The following is a 24,159-nucleotide window of genomic DNA, read 5'->3' on the forward strand; positions in this document are numbered from 1 at the left end:
AATATTGGGGTGGGAGCAGGCACGGACTGGCCATAGGGCATACCGGGCATATGCCTGGTGGGCCGCATGTCATGTCTCCCCCCAGTGCACTCTCAGCTGAGAGTTGGAGTGGCACTCGAGTGACAGTGACACCCGTCGGCACATCAGGGGGCCGGGCCCGCAACGATCTCCTTCTCTTTGGTACGGTGGCCGCGGCTCTGATGATCTGATTAGTTTCGGCTGTCTCACACAGCCGAGCAGAGTAAAGCCGCCTCCCCATCCTCCTTTATGTCTACACAGGGGGAGGGGACCCGACGTGCAGTCCCGCGCTGATCTGAGGTACATAATGGGTCTGAAGGGGGGTTCTGTACTGTAGGGGGGGTTCTGTACTGTAGGGAGGGGGTCTGTATTGTAGAGGGGGGGTCTGTATTGTAGAGGGGGGGTCTGTATTGTAGAGGGGGGGTCTGTATTGTAGAGGGGGGGTCTGTATTGTAGAGGGGGGGTCTGTATTGTAGAGGGGGGTCTGTATTGTAGAGGGGGATCTGTATTGTAGGGAGGGGGTCTGTACTGTAGGGAGGTCTGTGTAACATGCAGGGGGTCCAGAACTGTTAGGGGGGTGTCTGTGTAACAAACTGTGGGGGGCTGTGTAATGTAAAGGGGTCCAGAGGTGCGGTGCTATGTAGTATAAAGGGTTCCAGAGGTGCAGGGTGCTGTGTAATATAAAGTGTTCCAGAGGGGCAGGGTGCTGTGTAATGTAAAGGGTTCCAGAAGCGCAGGGTGCTGTGTAATGTAAAGGGTTCCAGAGGTGCAGGGTGCTGTGTAATGTAAAGGGTTCCAGAGGTGCAGGGTGCTGTGTAATGTAAAGGGTTGCAGAGGCGCAGGGTGCTGTGTAATGTAAAGGGTTGCAGAGGCGCAGGGTGCTGTGTAATGTAAAGGGTTGCAGAGGTGCAGGGTGCTGTGTAATGTAAAGGGTTGCAGAGGTGCAGGGTGCTGTGTAATGTAAAGGGTTGCAGAGGTGCAGGGTGCTGTGTAATGTAAAGGGTTGCAGGGGTGCAGGGTGCTGTGTAATGTAAAGGGTTGCAGGGGTGCAGGGTGCTGTGTAATGTAAAGGGTTGCAGAGGCGCAGGGTGCTGTGTAATGTAAAGGGTTGCAGAGGCGCAGGGTGCTGTGTAATGTAAAGGGTTGCAGAGGCGCAGGGTGCTGTGTAATGTAAAGGGTTCCAGAGGTACAAGGTGCTGGAACCCCACATCCCATCATTAACCGCCGCCTCGAAGCGCTGCATCCAGCTTGTTTTTCTGTACGGGTGGTTGCGAACTGCGGGAACAGGTGCGAACCCTCAGCAAATGCGAACCCAGCCTTAGGCCAACAGCCTATTGTACTTCTGGATTTTCCAATATTTTTTATTTTGAGCTCCACAGTGATATGTAATTTATGATGATGGATACCAGGAAAAGCGGAAGTGGACCTTAGAAGAGTGCATGAAGTGCTTTAAACAGATTTTTTGCAGGAAAACATTTCCCCAAATATGTTCTGTTGTAATAAATCGAATACATGTACTTTTATTAGATGAACACTGCAGTCCAGGCTGACTGATGCACGAACAAGAATAGATATACCCCGTGAATGTGTATATTACTATATTAAAATATAAACAGATACATCTTTTTGCATTGTTAACATAATTGTACTTTTCCATTTTGCATTCTTAATTTATATTTGTTTTTCTTTATAAGGTTTGCACCATTATTTTAAAAATGGGCCCCACACAGTGGGACTTCCCTGTTGAGCTATGCTGTCGTCCAATGGCCTTCGTGACTCTCACTGGACTAGATGTAACCTACAATGCCATCCACAGAGCGATATGGGATGCATTTTGCGCCAACAGAAGAGCAGACCGGGTGCCCATCTCATTTAAGGTTCTACCCGGAGATCACGAATTTCCAAAGTGTAGGACAAAGGTTAGCATACTCTGTGATTTGACACCTACCATCAATGTCTATGGATAAATAGTAAATATATTCCTCTTTGTTTAGAGAACATCCTATGAATGGTACATTCCTAAAGGCATTCTGAAGACTGGATGGATGAATAAACATCTGAATTTGGTGCCTGCTCTGGTTGTTGTGTTTTATGAGCTGGACTGGGATGAGGGCCAGTGGAAGGAGAAGCAGTTAGAATGTGCAACCAGGGTGGAAATTGTAAGGTACGGAACCCAGAATATTTCCATTTACAACCTTTTTGTGTCTACACACTTAATGTTAAATATATTTGGTAATGGTTCATTTCACTCAAAACGTGACGATTTGACAAGGTGCACCTGCAGGCCTGCAGTGTGCTACTATTGACACATACAGCGCTGCACACCCCAAGCCCCATAGCATTTTATTGACAGCAGTAGGAGCCAATGGCTCCCGCTGCTGTATGAGTTTGTTGGGGTGGGGGGTAGTGAACCAGCGCTGCTGCAGGTAATATGCAGTAAAGAACCTTCTGACTTTAAAACCACCTTAAACCCTTTGTGGTTAATGCAAATTAAGCCTCCAGCCTGCACACAATTAATATCCTATAAGTAACAGAGATCACATTATCAAGAAGCACTCTGATTGGTGCTCAGTTGTTAATCTGCCCTTCACCTAGCACCATGGATGAATAATAGTAAATGTGCCATGCATTGTAACACCCTTTTTTTTATTTTTATTTGTATTTATCTTTTTAGGCAAAGCTTGCAAGGAAGGAATACAAAGGTTGCCGTGGTTTTAATTCAGAAGAAAACACCATTACCACCAGGTGCCTCTATGTGTTGTGTGTCGTTTAACAATATTGGACTGAATAAATATTTATATATATATCACCGTAAGAGCCCGTTCACACAGGGGCGGCACGACTTTGGGGGCGTCCTGAAGACGACTTCAGAGGCGACGTGCATTGACTTCTGTATAGAAGTCAATGCACGTCGCCCCCAAAGTAGTACAATAACCTTTTTCTAAGTCGGAGCAACTTGCGTCGCTCCTATTAGAGCGGTTCTATTGAATAGAACGGGACGCGACTTGTCAGGCGGCTGAGTCGCCTAACAAGTCGCCCCAGTGTGAACCGGCTCTCACCCTCTGATGTAAGGATATTTCAGTATTTATATACTTACCACTGATTTATACCTTAATCAACTACTGAATAAACTTCATTTTATTGAGTCTTAGTTTTCAATATTTTCTTAACCACTTAACCCCTGAACCATATTGCTGGTCAAAGACCAGAGCTCTTTTTGCGATTCGGCACTGCGTCGCTTTAACTGACAATTGCGCGGTCGTGCGACGTGGCTCCCAAACAAAATTGGCGTCCTTTTTCCCCCACAAATAGAGCTTTCTTTTGGTGGTATTTGATCGCCTATGCGGTTTTTAGTTTTTGCGCTATAAACAAAAAGAGAGCGACAATTTTGAAAAAAAATAATATTTTTTACTTTTTGCTATAATAAATATCCCCCAAAAATATAAAAAAAAAATGTTTCCCTCAGTTTAGGCCGATACGTATTCTTCTACATATTTTTCGTAAAAAAAAAACGCAATAAGAGTTTATTTATTGGTTTGCGCAAAAGTTATAGCGTTTACAAAATAGGGGGTATTTTTATGGCATTTTTATTAATATTTGTTTTTTACTAGTAATGGCGGCGATCAGCGATTATTTTTTTTTTTTTTTTTTGGTACTGCAACGTTATGGCGGACACTTCGGACACTTTTGACACATTTTTGGGACCATTGGCATTTTTATAGCGATCAGTGCTATAAAAATGCATTGGATTACTATAAAAATGCCACTGGCAGTGAAGGGGTTAACACTAGGGGGCGGGGAAGGGGTTAAGTATGTTCCCTGGCTGTGTTCTAACTGTAGGGGGGTGGACTGACTAGGGGAAATGACTGATCTTCTGTTCATACATTGTATGAACAGAAGATCAGCATTTCTCTCCCTGACATGACCGGGAGCTGTGTGTTTACACACATAGCTCCCGGTCCTCGTTCTGTAACGAGCTAGTTGCCTGCGCGAGAGCCGACATATAGCTACGGGCTCTCGCGCAGGGGAGCTGACCTGCCGCCGTATAACTGCGGCGGCTGGTCGGCAAGCAGTTAATCTGTAAAAGAGAACCTGGAAGATGCATATTGTTAAAAACATAAAGAAGTGTCAAACATATTCTATACAGGATCTACACTCTCCCCTCCCAATTTTTTTTATTTTTTTTATACAAGTGACATTTCAGCCTTGATTTCCACATTCTATCCAAACAAAAAAATTAAAATAACTTATTCGAGGTATTTAAATAGCGCCTTCAATTTACAAAGCACTTTATACAGTATGTTGTACATTCCCATCAGTCCCTGCCTTCATGGAGCTTACAATCTAAGGTCCCTAACTCGCATTCATACATAGATATACTAGGGCTAATTTAGACAGGAGCCAATTAACCTGCCAGCATATCTTTTGAAGTGTGGGAAGAAACCAGAGTACCCAGAGGAAGCCCATGCAGGCACAGGGAGGAACATGCCAATTCCAGGCAAGTATTGCTGTAATTGGGATTCAAATCGATGACCCCAGTGCTGCTAGATGGAAGTGCTAATCACTTAGCCACTGTGCTACTTATTCTTTAAATTGGGTTCCCTTGTCCTTTAAAAATCAGGAAACTCCTTCTGCACCCTAGCGAGAGTCTACTATTCTTTGTATGTGCATCTGATTTTTCTACCAGTTCTTATTTGTTATTTTGTCTGTCATCCAGGTGAAGATCTGATTGCTTCAGAACGGGCTGCTTCTCTTTGCAATGCCTGTGATCTTTCGGGGAAATCTCTCTTCGTGCTCCCGCACACTGACCACTTGGTGGGCTACATTATTAGGTATGCAGTTTTTAGTTCATGTCAGATACTTTATAACAATCTGAAAGAAACATGGAGCCAAACAGATCTCAAGTACCATGTTTTCCCCCAAGGCTAATACAAAAAAATAACTAACGTTTGATTGGCTGTTGCCTCTTATCTTCAAGTTCATTTCATAAACCCAAGTGTGCTTATCTATTTTACATGGTGTAATTGAGGTTACCACAATAATTTCATCATTTAAATTCTGCCTATAATATTATTATTATTATCTCCCTCTAGGTTAGAAAATGCATTTTATGAGCATGCACAGACCTATTACTACACTGAAATCAGAAGGATAAAATCCCATAAGGAGTTCTTAAATAAAACCACTCATCAGGTACATTGATGATACTAACATTGCAATGTTAACAATGTATATAGTTTGTCATTTTTATATGTGTATTATATATTTTTTGTTATATACAAAGTCTCCTGACAAAGCCTTATGATCTAGATTGAGGAACCCATAGATCTAAAATGAGAGTTGGTCAGTTTAGCTATTTGCAGTTGAATTGGGTGATCTTGTCATGTTTTGTCCAGGCGAACTTCTCCTGGGGGCACAATTGATCAGACAGGTTAGAAAACCTGTTCTGATTGCTATTCTTTACTTGGGAGATAAGCAGTGTCATCAAAATCTGGCTTGTTTCTCTATTCTCCCATTTGCTTCATTGACACTTGGCTAAGGGGCATTAAATAGCACCCTGCAGCCAGTTTACGATGAGGAAAGTCATATTTGTGCCTTCATGTCAACCCCCATTAGCCTGCAGGCACCTAAAGCCAGCCATACATTTATCGAAAATTCCATCTATGTATGGCGACAGTGGTCTACTGATTGACTTTTGTACAACCAGATTGTTGGGGGGGCGGGCTATAGCCAGCAGCGCTGATCAGTGTGTTCTAAAGGCGGGGGAAGTCTCCCAGCTGTCAGAACACAATGGGGTTGATTTAGTAAAACTGGAGAGTGCAAAATCTGGTGTAGCTCTGCGTAGAAACCAATCGGCTTCTAGCTTTTCTTTTTCTGTTAAAGCTTTATTAAACAAGCTGAAGTTAGAAGTTAATTGGCTTTCATGCACAGCTGCACCAGATTCTGCACTCTTCGGTTTTAGTAAATCAACTCCAATAGCTCAGCAGGAGTGATTCCACCATGAATGTGAAGATGGGGGATTTGCGTCAGGTTTTTTGTTCAACTCACTGGTTGGACAAAAAACTGTATTATAGGTTCAGACCATGGCACTTTTGTAGCCCGTGTTTGCTTGGGCACAGCAGCCCATTCAAATGAACCCGTGTACCCGCAAAAAAAAAAGTTGCATGCACCTTTTCAAAAACGTGTACTTTTTTTTGTTTTGTTTTTTACTGCAATTTCCCGCACCCGCAAATGCGCTGGGTTTTAACATGCGTGGGGGTGCCATTTGGTATGCATTTTAACTGCGGGTAGTTGTGGGTGCGGGAATCGCTCTGATACACGCAGACACACACATAGGTAACACTCTATTCACTAGGTTAACACCTATTTGATTATACTGATCATGCAATGATGAAATTTAGTCAGTCAAGCTGGGACTGGCCAATTTTCAGTCATTGTGTGGGCTCCCCTGTTTTGTTTAATCAACTTCCGTCTAAGGAACACATTTTTCCACTGATCAGTGGCTGCTGCTGATCAGTGTTATTCTGACAGTGTTGGGTAAATATCCCAATGGGGAAGATTCCTCTTTCCACCTTGTTTGGGTGGATGGAGGAATCTGTTAGTTGTTTTTCATTCGTTTTTCATTTGGCCTGCTAGCTGAACGAAAAAACAAATGAGCCAGCATAAGCCTTTGTTCACGGTTGTGCAGCTGCAGCACAATGTGTTTTCTGGTGCATTTACTGTATATGCATTTCCATTATTGTCTATGGGTCAAAAATTGCCCTACTGTGAATGGGGGCTTAGAGGTCACTGGCTCTTTGATGTACAGTGCTAACATTTTAAAAAATGAAACAGTTGTTATAAATGGCGTACAGTCTTATTTTAAAAACTTTACAGTCTTTTGTTTTCTGTGTTTTTATAGCTGCTGTTTGTAAGGCATCAGTTTAAGATTGCTTTCTTCAGTGAACTGAAACAGGATACACAGAATGCCTTGAAGTGAGTAATGCACTTTCTTTTATATACAGTATTATAGGGTTACCATGACATGCAAAGTTGTTAATGTCAGGTGGTTTGTTATTTAGGACATGAGAAAGGTAGGGTATACATTGGTTTGAGGTGCCCAGATTCCAGGGCCTACAAGCTAGCACACATGGCTTGAATATTGGCCAGTTTTGGCTGCTGGTTCAACTGAACCCGGCCGACATTCACTAAGGCCCCTTTTACATGTCCGTTTTTTTTTTAGGCGGACCTGAACGGGTGCTCCGCACACCTCTATGGAGCCACGGATTTCAGTGGTGACATGCCCGCTGACATCCGACCCGCTCCGATCCGCCAAAATGTGACGGAGGAGAACCCTATTTCTCTTCCGTTCATTGACAGACACAGCAGCCTTTGACCTTAGGGTTATTCACCTTCCTTCCAGGAGAGTTAGGCAGAAAAACATCACTTTAAGTGTTAACAACACTTTCCTCATTACAGCTCCTCCCAGGGGGCGTGGTCCCCCGGGTATAACCCACACTCTGCCTCAGCAGCTCCAGTTTTTTTTTTTCTGCCTAATGTCAGGAGAGGACAGGCCTTCTGGAGTCCTGTACTCTGGATTTATTTTTGATATTTTTTTTCGCTTTTATTGTTTTGTTCCTGCATTTTTTTGAATCCTGAGATTCTTCTATCAACTGCCGACTGGGTGACAGGCTGGGTCTTGACTCTTGTAGTCCCCCCATGTTCGGCCATCGAGCGTGTGCCGGCCCTCAGCTCAGCTCTGGGTCGTCCACGACAGGCCCCATTGCTCCAGGGGCGGCCGGGGGAACTACATGTTCCAGGGCACACATATGACCGGTCTCTATGGCCTTGTCACAGTGTGTCTGGCCGACAGCCATGCCGTTTAGCGGATGTTGGTTCTGTCTGGAATGCCTCCAGCCGGTGGTCGCAGGACGGGTAAGTAGTCCCCTTGCTCTGGCAAGGTGGTTATGGCTGGTGCTTCCCTGGGAAAGTCGACTGAGGGTCCGCCCTGCTTTCCTCTCTCCCTTTCCTCTCCCTCCTTCCCCATACTGGGTGGCGGCTGTGAGGGGGGGCCTCCTAGGGTTTTATCGCCACCGGGGACCGTGTGTTGCGGGGGCTGTGAATTCTTTATCTTTTAGGGTGCTGCTGTATGTGCTGGCGTGTGTGGTGTTGTGTCACTTGTTGGTGGCCACGCGTTGGTGGCACCTTGGGGTCACTATCTCCTAATTTACGCCTTCCCTCCTCTGAAGCTTCTTCCTCGTCTGCTGCGCAGAGTGGAAGCCGAAGGGATTCCAACAATCCTAATCGCCACAGATTGGCCACGCCGCTCCTGGTACGCGGACCTGATGCGTCTGGTGGCAGACGCCTTTTGGCGTCTGCCCCTGAGAGAAGATCTTCTGTCGCAGGGTCCGATCTTCCACCCTGCTTTACAGTCGCTGGCTTTAACGGCGTGGCTGTTGAGAACCAGGTACTGAAGGACCGGGGCCTGACGGGCTCTGTGGTCTCTACCATGCTGCGTGCACGGAAGTCTACTTCACGAAGGATTTACCATCGTACGTGGAAGGCCTACATCTCTATGTGTGAAGAGATGAAATAGCACCCCCGTACATACGTGATGTCCCGGATTCTGCTGTTCTTATAGCGTGGAGTGGATTAGGCTCTCGCCTTGAGTACGGTTAAGAGTGAGATTTCGGCTCTAGCTGTTAACTTTCAGCGACCCTTGGCAGAACACTCCATGGTGCGTACGTTTGTGCAGGGGGTCCGGCATGTGGCCCCTCCTGTGCGTCCTCCACTGCCCCCATGGGACCTGAATTTAGTCCTCTCTGTGCTTCAACAAGCTCCCTTTGAGGACATTTGGAAGATCCCTTTTCTGACTCTGTCACAGAAGGTGGTTTTTCTGGTAGCGATTACCTCAGTCAGACGTGTGTCTGAATTGGCGGCCTTGTCGTGCAAGGCTCCTTACTTAGTCATCCATGAGGATAAGGTGGTGCTGCGGCCGCAGCCTTCTTTTCTCCCAAAGGTTGTTTCGGCTTTTCACATTAATGAGGACATTGTATTACCATCCTTATGTCCTCGGCGAAGAATCCTAAGGAGGCCACTTTACATTCCCTGGATGTTGTTTCGGGCCATACGTGTTTACTTATCTGCTACGGCTCCGTTCCGGAAGTCGGACTCACTGTTCTTGTCGGTGAACGGTCCTAAAAAAGGTCTGGCGGTCTCGTCGGCCACAATTTCTAGGTGAATCAGACAGTTTGTGCTTCAGGCCTATGCCCTGAAGGGGCGGGCGCCTCCTTTTCAGGTTACGGCGCATTTGACCAGGGCGATCGGTGCCTCTTGGGCTTTCCGTCATCAAGCCTCTGTGTTACAGGTGTGTAAGTCAGCGACCTGGTCGTCAATCCACACCCTCTCAAAATTTTACAAGGTGGATGTGAGTGCATCTTCGGATGCCTCCTTCGGCCGCAAGGTGTTACAGGCGGCAGTTTAAGGTTGGAGTTCCTCCGTTGAGTAACTCCGGTTTTGTTTTGGGTGTAGCTTGGTTTGCTGTGTTGTTTTCCCACCCCTCTAATTTTTTGACACTGCTTGGGGACGTCCCTAAGGTCAAAGGCTGCTGTGTCCGTCCATGAACGGAAGAGAAAATAGGATTTTTGTACTCACCGTAAAATCAATTTCTCTGAGTTCATGGATGGACACAGCACCCACCCCTCCTTTGTTTGTACTGCTTGTTACGAACTGGAGCTGCTGAGGCAGAGTGTGGGTTATACCCAGGGGACCACGCCCCCTGGGAGGAGCTGTAATGAGGAACGTGTTGTTAACACTTAAAGTGATGTTTTTCTGCCTAACTCTCCTGGAAGGAAGGTGAATAACCCTAAGGTCAAAGGCTGCTGTGTCCGTCCATGAACTCAGAGAAATGGATTTTACGGTGAGTACAAAAATCCTATTTTTTTCCATCCGTCTGCGGATCAGATCGTCCGATTTGACCCCCCCCCCATAAGGCAGAGCGGTGCTCTGACAGGTCGGTCCCTGCACAGTGTGCAGAAACAGACCTGTCATCTGCCTACTCAGCGGGGATCGACTGAGCGATCCCCGCTGAGCAAAGCGGAGCCCACATACGCCCCGTGTGAAAGAGCCCTACGCGTGTACATCAGCCTGTCTATCAGAACCCGTCTTCTGTCGAACGAGGATGCTGGAAAGCCAACATCCGAGCAGCACTTGCAGCCAGTGTCTGTGAGCGCTGATCAGTGTGTTCAATAGCTCAGTGGGGAAGATCGCTGCACTTAACATCGCTTAGTATCTCTCTCCTGTTTTTTTTTTTTTTCATTCAGCCCGCTGGGTTGAATGAAAAAATACTTCAAGTGTGTACCTAGCTTAAGTTTATAGCAGTTACTACAAACAAGTTACAAAAGTATGTCCTCTTCCACCCCAACACCTAAAAGTAAACAAAAATGTAATCTAACTCATTTAACCCTTCACAGTTTACCTCCCCTTAACCAAGCCCTGAAAATGATTCCATAACCATTAACCTTAACTCTAAGGGCCCTTTTACATGGACACCTTGCTCAGCGGGGATCTCTCTGTTGATCCCCGCTGAGCAGGCAGATGACAGGTCTGTCTCTGCACATTGTGCAGGGACCGACCTGTCAGAGAGCTGCTCTCCCCTATGGGGAATCGGATCAAGACGGACCGTAGAGTCCGCCTTCATCCGATCCGCCAGACGGATGGAAAATAGGGTTTCCATCCGTCGCACTTTAGCGGATCGGATGTCAGCGGCATGTCGACGCTGGCATCTGTGGCTCCATAGACCTGCACGGTGCGTCCGTTCAGGTCCGCCTAAAAAACTGACAAGGGGCCTAAGGCTGCATTCACACTTCAGCATTTTGAATCACGGGTCGATTTGCTGTGAATCCGCCTGCGGTTTGATAGCGCTGATGTGTGAATGGCAATTCGTGGGACTCGCATTTGAGATGCCATTCAATTGAATGACACCTCAAATCACGGCTCGGGTATGCTGCCGTTGTTGTGGGATAAATCGCGGGGCAGCATGTCGCCCAAAAGTAGCTCCTGAACTTTTTTGGGCAACATGGTTGCCGCGATGCATATTACTGCATTTATCGTGCGACAATTGCGGCAGACCTGCGCCGTGATGTCAAATGCAAGTCCCACGATATGCTATTCACACATCAGCGCTTTCAAATCGCGGGCAGATTTGTGGAAAATGCTGAAGTGTGAATGCCACCTAATAAGTAATCCCAAACTCTAAGGCCTGGTTCCCAGCTGTGTGCTGCGATTGGGTGTTTGTTTGGTTTACACATGCTATTAGGTGCGATCCCATTGTCTTCTGTTATACCATGATTTTTCATGAAAGTGCATCAAAGTCCTGCATGCTGCATCTTTAATGCACAATCTAATAGAAGCCAATAGGATCACGCCTAAACCCACATGTAAAACATGCATTCAGTTGTGCTGCACCCAAACTGCAGTACAACAATATAAACACAGCCTAACACCCAGGGCAGTATCAGAGGAGGAAAAGTAGAAAGTCAAAAGCTTCTCATGTCTGAATGTGACCCAGACATTTTTTTTCGTTTTCAAAGTAAGTGTATATGTTTATAGTGTCCTCTTCCTTTCCTTCCATAGTATTTTAGCTTGTCATTGTTTATTACTAAAATGCTTCCTTGCACCTGCACAGTATGCTCTTCCTAGGTCCCATTGCCCGCCCACCCACCTTACAGAAATCCTATGGTTCTACCCCATACTGCCTTCAGTATGGCTTTGACAGGGACGACAGCAGGACATTTTTCAAACTAGTAGCTGTAGTGGTAGGACTATCGGAGCTGGGAATAGGGATTGCTTATTTAGAAGACATTTCAAGCAATGTAAAATATTCATGAAAGAAAACATAAGCTTCATTGGGAATAATTAGTAGTATAATGTTAATGGCATGTGCCAAATTAATTTCTCACACGTTTACTATTCTCTTCAAATGATATGCCATTTGCTTATTTTAGGAATTACCGGACAGCCTATAACCTTGTACATGAACTGAGGGCTCATGAAACAAACATGTTGGAGATTAAAACTATGGCTGGCTTCATAAACTATAAGGTGAGAAGACCTTATAATTACCAAGCACAGTTCAGATTTTAGGTAGTATTTTATTAATTTACCACTCTGTTATGTCTATTGTTTTATTTATTTTGCAGATCTGCCGCCTGTGTTTCCAGCACAACACCCCTCTAGATGCCATTGCTCAGTTCAGAAAGCACATTGATTTGTGCAAGAAGAAGATAGGCAGTGCTGAGCTGTCGTTTGAGCATGCTGCCTGGATGTCTAAACAGTATGAAAACTTGTCACACTATGGGGTGGGGGATGAGGGAACTAAATAAAGCAAAAACAGGTTTATGATGGTATAGCCCCCTTAAAGGATAAGTTCAGGGTGTAACATGTAATCCATATTCAAGGTGTAACATGTTACAAATGTAGTGGCCCTCCACATCCCCCTTCCCTGATACCCCCCCCCCCCCCCCCCTCCCCCTGATTTGGCAGGCTCATTCATTCACAATGTTCTGTGAATGAGAATGCACTACAACTACTGACAGCCTTTGCAGCTGTCCGCTTGTAGTTCTTAATGAGTTCATTGATTGTTCCTGTCAGTGTGAAACTGCCTGCCGAAGTACAAGCAGACAGCTTACACTGACGGTCTGCAGGAGACCTGCATTGCATTAGCGATCTGCTGATCCCTGGTTCAATGTTTTCCAGGTTCCTAAAAAAATAAATAATAATGCACATTTTTTTACCTGCAAATAAATGTGCATTTATTTATTTTTTAAAGGTGATTTTATCTTTTAACATGGCCTGTGCCTAATTCATGAACGCTGTGTGCCAGTTTTGGTACTAGTACCATCATGTGTGCCAAATTCAGGTACCTCTTACTAGTGCAATGATTGCAACTGATTTTAAAAGAAATACTGCCAGTTCGCAGTGTCTACAATACTCTTTATGAATTCTCCTGTATGTGTCCAAATTCTAGGTACACTTGTGTATCTGCTTAGTGTTTTACATTCCTATCTTATTGCAGTTCTAAAGGAAGTATCCATCTTCTATATTAGTAGATGGAGTCATTGGTAAACTGTCCATGAACTGGCATAAAGCATGGTCACACTTTGGGTGCCTTTTGGACACAAGCAGTTTCTTGCATGGAGGAAAAGCTTGTGATTAGTTTTGAGAAGTCACAGGGTCTTGTCATCAGACCAGCATATAATTGAAATTACACTGAGATAGCAGAATGGAAAAGCTGACATGTATATATGTTACAATAATTAACTTTTTTACTTTCCGGCAGTATTGTTAATGGGATTTTTATTTTGTATTATTGACTCCCTGGAGTGGGACCTAGCATTAGATTTTTTTTTTCTGAATGCTTTACATTTTTTGTAATATTTATTATGTCTAGGACAGATAAGCTTGCAATGCCAATGCAATTATCTTTTTAATCATGATGGCCTAGAAATAACACAATTATATTAAATTTCTTGTCTTACAAAATGGGGTCCTGAATATCAAAAACTTCCACCATCTAGCTGCCCATAATAAAGGAACTTACATTTTGGTTCTAACTGTTTCTTTCTTTTTACAATAAAGATTCCAGGCTTTTGGGGACTTGTTTGATGAAGCTATTAAGTTGGGGCTGACTGCCATTCAGACACAGAATCCCGGCTTCTACTACCAACAGGCTGCACATTACGCACAGGAGCGCAAGCATCAAGCTGCTCTTCTTTGTAATCACAGTGTAAGTTGGCTTTCAGTTCCAGCATGCTAGAGCTGTAAAGTAGTAAGACTGTGTCAGTAATGTTAATGCCCAGAATTTTTTAGTCTTATCTTCAAAGTGTGTGTGTGTATGTTTTTATATGTAAGATTTTTCCTGTTTCTGACCCGGTGACAAATCAGAATTTTCATATTTTTATCCAGGCAGATATAGATACCGGATCTCCCCAGTGGGGACAACAAGAAAAACCTGATCTTTTCTTACTATGCATAATTTTTTTTTTTTTTTTTTTTAAAGCCTAACTTTATCTTTTCTTTCACTTTTAAAGGATAAGTTCACCTTTTGTAAGGTTCAGGGTGTGACATGTAGCATGTTACAGATGCCCAGGCCCCTTTTCCCTCCGATCCCCTGTTCTGACAGCTAGCAGGGGATATTTTACTCTCCGGTAGCTGTCACACTGCAACAAACAGAATTTTTTTTCCATTCTGCTCTGTGGACTTGTAGTTTTCAATGAACTACCTTGGCGCTGTGGAGCACCAAGGTAGCTCATTCTTTGTTCCTGTCAAATTGTTCCTGTCAAATTGTATCTGCTTTCTCATATAGGAGGTAAGGGCAAGCAGATACACTGACAGATCAGCTGAAGACCTACATGGCACCAGCGAAATGCTTTTACAAGCTCAAAAAAAAAACACGTATTTTTCCTTATTATGATTATTATTATTTTATTTATTTTTTACCTGCAAAAAATTTGCATTTTATTTATTTTTTCTTAAAAAGTGAATTTGTCCTTTTACAGTGCCTTGAAAAAGTATTCATACCCCTTTACATTTTACAACCAAAAACGTAAATGTATTTAATGGAATTTGTATGTGATAGACCAGCACAAAGTGCCACATAATTGTAAAGTGGAAGAAAAATAAGGGGGGCGGAATACAAATGCACGTCACACTTTTCAGATATTTTGTAAAAAAAAATGGAAAACCATTTATCAATTTCCTTCCACTTCACAATTATATGCCACTTTGTATCTGGCTTCAGCTACATACAGAATGTACCGCTGTGTGTCGGCGGTGGTAAAGGGATTTCTGTCTGCTGTGAGAACACAACGGAGTCTGGCTGAGTGCTGCTGGGCCATTTACAGGAAGCCTTGTATTTTTATCAATGAATACAGTGGGGCAAAAAAGTATTTAGTCAGCCACCAATTGTGCAAGTTCTCCCACTTAAAAAGATGAGAGAGGCCTGTTATTGTCATCATAGGTATACCTCAACTATGAGAGACAAAATGTGGAAACAAATCCAATCACATTGTCTGACTTGCAAAGAATTTACTTGCAAATTATGGTCACCTACAAACAATATTTCTGGCTCTCACAGACCTGTATCTTCTTCTTTAAGAGGCTCCTCTGTCCTCCACTCATTACCTGTATTAATGGCACCTGTTTGAACTTGTTATCAGTATAAAAGACACCTGTCCACAACCTCAAACAGTCACACTCCAAACTCCACTATGGTGAAGACAGCTGTTGAAGGACACCAGAAACAAAATTGTAGACCCTGCACTAGGCCGGTAAGACTGAATCTGCAATAGGCAAGCAGCTTGGTGTGAAGAAATCAACTGTGGGAGCAATAATTAGAAAATGGAAGACATACAAGACCACTGATAATCTCCCTCGATCTTCAGCTCAACGCAAGATCTCACCCCGTGCGGTCAAAAATGATCACAAGAACGGTAAACAAAAATCCCAGAACCGCACGGGGGGACCTAGTGAATGACCTGCAGAGAGCTGGGACCAACGTAACAAAGGCTACCATCAGTAACACACTACGCCGCCAGGGACTCAGATCCTGCAGTGCCAGATGTGTCTCCCTGCTTAAGCCAGTACATGTCCGGGCCCGTCTGAGGTTTGCTAGAAAGCATTTGGATGATCCAGAAGAGGATTGGGAGAATGTCATATGGTCAGATGAAACCAAAGTAGAACTGGTTGGTAGAAACACAACTTGTCGTGTTTGGAGGAGAGAGAGAATTCTGAGTTTCAACCAAAGAACACCATACCTACTGTAAAGAATGGGGGTGGCAACATCATGCTTTGGGGCTGTTTCTCTACAAAGGAAACTGGAAGACTGATCCGTGTACAAGAAAGAATGAATGGGACCATGTATCGAGAGATTTTGAGTGCAAACCTCCACCCATCAGCAAGGGCGATGAAACGTGGCTTGGTCTTTCAGCATGACAATGATCCCAAACACACCGCCCGGGCAACGAAGGAGTGGCTTCGTAAGAAGCATTTCAAGGTCCTGGAGTGGTCTAGCCAGTCTCAAAATCTCAAACCCATAGAAAACCTTTGGAGGGAATTGAAAGTGTGTTGCCCAGCGACAGCCCCAAAACATCACTGCTCTAGAGGAGATCTGCATGGAGGAATGGGCCAACATACCAGCAACAGTGTGTGACAACCTTGTGAAGACTTACAGAAAACCTTTGACCTCTGTCATTGCCAACAAAGGATATAAAACAAAGTATTGAGATAAACTTTTGATATTGACCAAACACTTATTTTCCACCATAATTTTCAAATAAATTTGTTCCCAAATCATACAATGCGATTATCTGGATTTGTTTCCACATTTTGTCTCTCATAGTTGAGGTATACCTATGATGACAATTACAGGCCTCTCATCTTTTTAAGTGGGAGAACTTGCACAATTGGTGGCTGACTAAATACTTTTTTGCCCTACTGTACATGGTTTCCAATGAGTGGCTGAGGTGGAGACGGTGACTTTGTGTCCACCTCTCCACCTTAGCCAATCAGATTTTATTTTGTTGATAAAAATACAAGGCTTCTTGTGAAGAAGCTTCTCGTGAGAAGCAATCAACCTGACTTGATTATATTCTGGCAGTGGACAGGAAGCCCCCGTATGGGAAACACGACATTAGTCTATGTAGCTGATGCTACATACAGTTTATGCAACACTGACAGCAGCCGCATCAATTAGTAAAGGAAATATTTTGTTTCGCCCAGCTTTGAGCTTGGAGTGAAAGAAAAGATGGAATTAGATGGTTCTCTCCCAATACTCGGTGTTCATAGGCCCCCTCTAAGTTTTCATGAGCGCTCATAGGCACTGAGCGTTATAACACGATTCTGGCTTTTGAATGATACATGAGATCTTTGAGTTTAATTTTTTCTAATGCTGCCTCCACACGATAGGTTAGTCTGATGAAAACGGTCTGATGGACAGTTTTCATCAGACCAAACCGATCGTGTGTGGGCCCCATCGGTTATTTATCCATAGGTTAAAAAAATAGGAACTTGTTTTAAAATTATCTGATGGATAAAAAACCTATAGAAAAAAATGATCGTCTGTGGGGAAGTCCATCGGTTAAAAATCCACGCATGCTCAGAATCAAGTCGACGCATGCTTGGAAGCATTGAACGTTTTTTTCAGCACGTCGTTGTGTTTTACGTCACCGCATTCTGACATGATCGTTTTTTTAACTGATGGTGTGTAGGCACGACTGACCATCAGTCAGCTTCATCGGATAACTGATGGAAAAATCCATCAGACCGTTTTCATCAGACTAACCTATCGTGTGTACAGGGCATTAGTCCTCAATTGTGTGATGCAGCAGTCAGTCTCTCCACAGACCGAAACGGTTCAGTTTGAAAGAGATGTTTAAAAATGTACCGCAAACCTCTTGCTAAATCATTATACATCTTATAATTAGACTTGTTATGTGAACCCATTTTCAGTTTGTCTGATTAAACTGATAAACATACCACTTTATGTAAGTTTGCGATATTCTACTTTTTTCTAGCCTTCTGTGGTTTATCCTAACCCAGATCCTCTGGAGACGCCTAATGGAGCTCTGGATTTCTATGGACAGAGGGCATGGAGGCAAGGAATACTAAGTAAGTAACTTGTTAATCATTTTACTGTTGGGTTAAAATATAATTAAAGGCAAAACTTATTTTTATGTGCCCCTGTTAGAGGGGGTGAATCTCCCTATTAGTCCTGTTTACCATAAAGTAAAAGAAATTCTCAAATTTTGGGATGTCCCCATAGCAGGAATAAAAGAGATATCGTAAAATGGGGACACTAATTTTGGCGGCCAGGGATTTTCTCACTTTTCTGGGATTTTCTCCCCCTCTCTGTTTTGGCTATGGGACAGGAAGTGAAGGGAAATCTTCTCAATGAGACACAGATGACAAAAATAAACCTTACATTGGTTTTAACTCTCCTTTACTCTATCCAAAATAGAAAAAAAGTTTTGCACTTGATTCTAATTTTACTGGTGTAAATGTGCTTTCACAGCAGGGTAAATCACTCGCTAATCTCTTATGAGTCCCAGAGGGAATACAGAGATAGGAGCTCAGTAGATTTGAATTTCAAGTTCGGACTGTGATGCATTCATTACCAGGAGGGTCTCACACTGTTGTATTTGCAATTTATTTTGGAGGTTGTCTGTTAAAGCGGTGGTTCCCCTAAAAATAAACTTTTAACATTGCTTTTCCCAAATTAATTACGATTAGAATCGGCCGGTTTTATTAAAAAAAAAACGTCCGTACATACCGTTTGTTATATTCGTTCCCACCGCCACTTCCGGGTACGATGCTGGCGGTGGGCGTTCCTAATTGATGGACAGGCATCCGACCGACGCATACATCGCGTCACGAGATGCCGAAAGAAGCCGAACGTCGGTGCGGCTCTATACGGCGCATGCGCACCGACGTTCGGCTTCTTTCGGCATCTCGTGACGCGATGTATGCGTCGGTCGGATGCCTGTCCATCAATTAGGAACGCCCACCGCCAGCATCGTACCCGGAAGTGGCGGTGGGAACGAATATAACAAACGGTATGTAGGGACGTTTTTTTTTTAATAAAACTGGCCGATTCTAATCGTAATTAATTTGGGAAAAGCAATGTTAAAAGTTTATTTTTAGGGGAACCACCGCTTTAAAGCAGTTGGGCTGTTGTGCTGGTTTGCCGAAGAGCCCTTTAGTGCCCTTTCACACTGATCGGTTTTAAAAGCTCTTTTGGTGTTTTAAATAGTGAAACAAAAAATCCTATATATCTCTTCACATCAATGCAATGAAGTGCAGTGTGTGCAGCATAATGCATGTCTAACAAAAACGCACCTCTCCATTCGAATAAATGAAAAATGCATCAGAAGCACACACACACAGTCAAATGTCCAAGTTTCACAGATGCATGCTGAGAGACAGGAATTCAGAAAATGCACCAAAAATGCATTGAAAACGCATTCCTCGTTTTTAAGCACAAGGTTCTAAAAGGGCCCTTAAACTGAATTTCTTCCTTCCGTAGTCAGACTTGCACTTTCTGTATCCTTAAAGGATCAGTTCACAAAAGTGTATGTGTGTAAATATATAAATAAAATAAAAAAAAAAATATATATATATATATATATATATATATCACACACACACACACACACACACTTATTTGTAGTTCATTTATTTGCAGATCTATGAGAATAAATGATGCGGCTGTGTGGGCAGAGCCCCACATGCCGAGATGTTTTCAAACTGTGACCGCGGGTGTGGGGAGAGGATCCCTCGCCCACTGTAACGATAAGGAGAGGATCAGCGTAGCGGGGGGAGATTGCTAAACATGTTACTAAATACAGGTTTGAACATGTTCATAAGGGTGAACTTATCCTTTACTCCAACACTTCATTCATATAATTTCATTTATTTTGGCAGCATACTTCCATATTGATGTCAACAGGAAGTGAGTGGAACAGTTTGAACATATCTTTTTATATATTTTAGGTATTCAGACAAAGAATACAAAAATATGAGTGAGATTGGTATAATTCTCTACTTGTATAGTTCCCATGGTGATGCAAATGCCATGTAACTGGATGTAGTCAGAAAGTTAGTATTAGAGATGCACTGAAATGTGGGCGGCTGAAACGTATCAGGCAAAAATTGTGTTAATCAGCAATTTGCCGATAAGAGAAAAAGGCGCCGATAATGGCACTGAAAATGCATTTTGCTACAATTTTCCTGTGCTTATGGTGTGTTTTTTCATCGGTCATGAGACTCAAAAATATACATAAAAAACTTCACACGGGTGCGTTATTGATGCATTCTTGCTACAATTTCAATGAGGAGGTGCGTTTTTGGTGCGTTATTTTTAATTGACCAAAAATGCAGCGAACAGGATTTTTAACACCACAACGGAAGCACAACAGACCAGTGTAAAGACATACATAGAATTTAAAGGCATACATTTTTCTTTAGCTTTTCTTGAGCTAAAGGTGCCAATAATGGCAGACAATAATATTCATGATATTATTAAAAAGTAAAATTAAATACAATTTATATATAAAATATATATGTTTTTAAAAACTGTCATTTTCGGTTTTCGACCAAGTGCATCCTACATTTTTGCTTTTTGGCGCCAAACTTTCCATTCGGTGCACCTTTTAGTTAGGGTCCTTTTACATATACACGACTTAAGTTTTTACTTATTGATGATGAATGTATTTCATATTGTTCTGTTGGTCAGCTGTGATTCTTCATTGGCTCTATTTTTATTTTTGTCTAATATGGCCACAGCACATTGATGACTTGGCCCAGAATGACTATAATGGACAAGGAAAGTACCACATGGGGTGTGGTAAATACAGTGATTTTTTTTTTCACTGAATACTAAATAAATAAAAAGATTGCTTTTAGTGGTTGTCCAATATGGGATTGAGCAGATAAATGGCAGGGGACTTGTACATCCCACATTTACCCTCCTGCACAATACCAGATAAAAAAATGTATGCTACTTAACTGAGTGAGCTGTTAAAACTTTCTAGAATTGTATTACTATTTTGTTCCAGAGTAAGAGGGTCAAATGACCACACTTGTTTCAGTAGCCTTTCCTACCAAGATCATGCACTTGATTAATGAATTGATATTCTGTATTGTTTACAGGCTTTGACCTTTCTGATCCGGAGAAAGAAAAAGCGGGCATTCTTGCTCTGCAGCTTAAAGAGAAAGATGTCGTTCACTCGGTAAGCAGCTTTTTGGTTTTGCCTTTTTTTATGCCAGCAAATGTATCTTTCATATCACCGTGTATGCATCTGGTGAATGTGCAGTCTCTAAAAATGTGGAAGCTGTCGGTCTGAAGAATAATGTCTTTAAGCTGCAATGCCCAGCCCACATATTTCCCCATCTCTTTTTTGTGTTCTCAACCCTTCCCTTTTGTATTTTCTGTATTAGGAGCTCATTATCAGCCTCCTGAGCAGTGCTGTAGCTCAGTTCAAGAAATACAAGTGTCCCAGAATGAAGAGCCACTTAAGTAAGTGCTTTAATTCATTAATAAAATATAAATAGTCAAAAGTAAATTGAAATGGAGAATTAAAGGGGCTGTGAAGGTTTATTTTAGTTTTTAATATTTTTTTTAAATAACAAACCTGTCATACCTATCTCCACTGTGTGGTTAGTTTTGCACAGAGTAGCCCCGATCCTGCTGTTCTGGGGTCCCACGTGGGCTCTCGCTGTCCTGAATCACCTTTTGTGGGGGTTCTCCACTGCCACTCTTGGCTCCTTATATTCTCCTTGTGCCACCATAACAAGCAGATTGCTATGGGGGCACGTGAGCGGGCTCAATCCTGACTTGACCCTGTCCCTGCCCCCTCCTCACATGATTTGATTGATAGCAGCAGGGGCCAATTGCTCCTGTTGCTCTCAGCCAAGCTTGTGAGAGCTCAAAGAGGGGTGAGAAGGACTGAAGCCAGGCACAGCGCTGCATCGATGCAGGACTCTGGTAAGTGTTTAAGGGAGAGCCGGGGGCACTGATATTATTTTTTTATTTATTTTTTAACCTTAACCACTGGACCCGGACTATTATGCAGGTAAAGGACCTGGCCCCTTTTTGCGATTTGGCACTGCGTCGATTGAACTGACAATTGTGCGGTCGTGCGACGTGGCTCCCAAACAAAATTACCATTCTTTTTTCCCCGCAAATAGAGATTTCTTTTGGTGGTATTTGATCACCACTGCGGTTTTTATTTTTTGCGCTATAAACAAAAATAGAGCGACAATTTTGAAAAAAAATGCAATATTTTTTACTTTTTGCTATAATATATTTTTGGGGGATATTATACCGTATTTTCCGGCGTATAAGACGACTTTCTGGATGCAAAAAAATGCATCCAAAGTCGGGGGTCGTCTTATACGCCGGGTATACGCTAAGTACTCACTTTTTTCCCCAGCGCTGACAGACCCCCATGCTGCGATCGCGAGCGTGTATTGATTTCAAAGCCGCGCCTTCACTGCAGAGTGTTCTGTGATAGGAGGAACAAAAATCTTCCCAGCAGCGCCTCTGTTCTTTGTTCCTCCTATCACAGATGCCTTCTCATCCTCGGACGAGATGAGAAGACGTCCGTGATAGGCGGAAAACATAACAGAGGCGCTGCTGGGAAGATTTTTGTTCCTCCTATCACAGAACACTCTGCAGTGAAGGCGCGGCTTTGAAATCAATACACGCTCGCGATCGCAGCATGGGGGACTGTCAGCGCTGGGGAAAAAAGTGAGTGTTATTGCACTGGGGGCAACAAGTACAGGCACAGTGGGGGCAAGTGATGGCAATGTGGGGGGCATGTAATGGCACAGTGGCAATGTGGGGGCATGTAATGGCACAGTGGCAATGTGGGGGCATGTAATGTAATGTAATGGCACAGTGAGGAATGTAATGGCACAGTGAGATTTGAAAAAGACTGTTTCTGTCAGCGGTTCTGGCTACCCCTCAGCTTCCAGAAAGACAGTAAGAAGGGGGTAGTCTTATACAGTGAGTATATCCCAAAACCAAAAATTTTCCTGGAAAATTAGGGGGTCGTCTTATACGCCGGGTCGTCTTATACGCCGGAAAATACGGTAACAAGAAATCATTTTGTTCCCCTCAGTTTAGGCCGATGCGTATTCTTCTACATATTTTTGGTAAAAACGCAATAAGCGTTTATTGATTGGTTTGCGCAAAAGTTATAGCGTTTACAAAATAGGGGATAGTTTTATTGCATTTTTATTAATTTTTTTTTTTTTTTTTTTTACTAGTTAAGGTGGCGATCAGTGATTTTTTTTTTTTTTTGTGACTGCGACATTGTGGCAGACACATCGGACACTTTTGACACATTTTTGGGACCATTGTCCTTTTCACAGCAAAAAGTGCTATAAAAATGCACCGATTACTGTGAAAATGTCAGTGAAGGGGTTAACCAGGAGGGGGCGCTGTAGGTGTTAAGTGTGCCCTAAGGGAGTATTCTTACTGTGGGGGGCGTGGCTGTGTGTGTGATGTCACTGATCGTCATTCCCTAACACGGGGAACAGACGATCCAGGACAGCCACACTAAGAAGCACGGGGAGAGGTTTGTTTACACTTACATCTCCCCGTTCTTCCTCTCTGTGACCCGATCACCGCTGGTGTCCCACGATCGGGTCACAGAGAGGAAGAACGAGAGGTTCCCACGCGACACATGGCTGGGCTCTTAAAGGAGACGTACATGTACGCCCTTGTGCCCAGCCGTGCCATTTTGTCGACGTATATCGTCTGGCGGTCCTCAAGTGGTTAAAGTAGATGTAAATCCCCAAAAAAAAAATTATTATTAATGTCCCAATGTACAGTATAAGATTTCCTATCATCTGTGCCCAGTCTTGCCACACAGAGTTAATTTAGTAATCCTTTTTTATTGTTCAGTGAAATAAAACGGACTTACAGAGAAAAACCTGAGTCCGTTCCGCCCCCTTGCTGTGAGTGACAGGTTATTTACATATCTCATGCACTAGCCTGGAGACGAGCATTATTTTTTTATCCTCACCCGCACTCCTTTTCTGAAGTCATGTGGTTACTTTTCTGGACTTTGACCGGATGTTAGTGATCATAGCAGCATTCAGTGTAGGGAATACACAGGAAAAAATGCATGTTGACAAGGGGAGTGTAGAGGAGGGCAGGGAGTCTACTCACATCACGACTCCACCCACAGAGCTCCAGACAACAGACCCACCCACATAATCTGCAGTTTTTCAGTTCTTATAACAGAGGAAAAACATTTGACAGGTAAGCACTATGGCAGTAGTTTAGAAAGGATGAGAGTGGGTTTACATCCACTTTAATGAAGAGAATGCATTAAGGTTTAAAAAAATAACTTTTGCCTTTACAACCACTTTAAGGCAACCTGACAGTAAAAGGTTGCCTTAAAATGTGTTCCTATTAACCCAACCTATATTGTTTACTCTAATCATCTAATCATCCCTTATTAACGGTCTTCCTCATTGCTTATTGTCCTCATTTTGAGGACCTGAATTATTTTATTTTTTTATTATATATATATATATATATATATATATATATATATATATATATATATATATATATATATATAATTATTTTGT

General features: G+C 43.1%; 1 protein-coding gene across 2 annotated transcripts in view; it reads left to right on the forward strand.

The window, feature by feature from the left end:
• Window positions 1-24,159, forward strand: part of TRAPPC11 (trafficking protein particle complex subunit 11) — a 70,519-nt gene that overhangs the window by 3,252 nt on the left and 43,108 nt on the right. For both annotated transcript variants that reach the window (XM_040333974.1, XM_040333975.1), the window contains exons 2-13: window positions 1,713-1,937; window positions 2,013-2,182; window positions 2,693-2,763; window positions 4,736-4,850; window positions 5,112-5,211; window positions 6,920-6,993; window positions 12,003-12,099; window positions 12,198-12,331; window positions 13,636-13,783; window positions 17,571-17,664; window positions 20,704-20,783; window positions 20,992-21,070. In XM_040333974.1, the coding sequence (XP_040189908.1) occupies window positions 1,734-1,937; window positions 2,013-2,182; window positions 2,693-2,763; window positions 4,736-4,850; window positions 5,112-5,211; window positions 6,920-6,993; window positions 12,003-12,099; window positions 12,198-12,331; window positions 13,636-13,783; window positions 17,571-17,664; window positions 20,704-20,783; window positions 20,992-21,070 (1,366 nt within the window). In that variant the 5' untranslated portion in view covers window positions 1,713-1,733. The remainder of the gene's footprint in view (window positions 1-1,712; window positions 1,938-2,012; window positions 2,183-2,692; window positions 2,764-4,735; window positions 4,851-5,111; window positions 5,212-6,919; window positions 6,994-12,002; window positions 12,100-12,197; window positions 12,332-13,635; window positions 13,784-17,570; window positions 17,665-20,703; window positions 20,784-20,991; window positions 21,071-24,159) is intronic.

Source organism: Rana temporaria, chromosome 1 (genome assembly GCF_905171775.1).
Source record: "Rana temporaria chromosome 1, aRanTem1.1, whole genome shotgun sequence".
Lineage (NCBI taxonomy): Eukaryota > Metazoa > Chordata > Amphibia > Anura > Ranidae > Rana > Rana temporaria.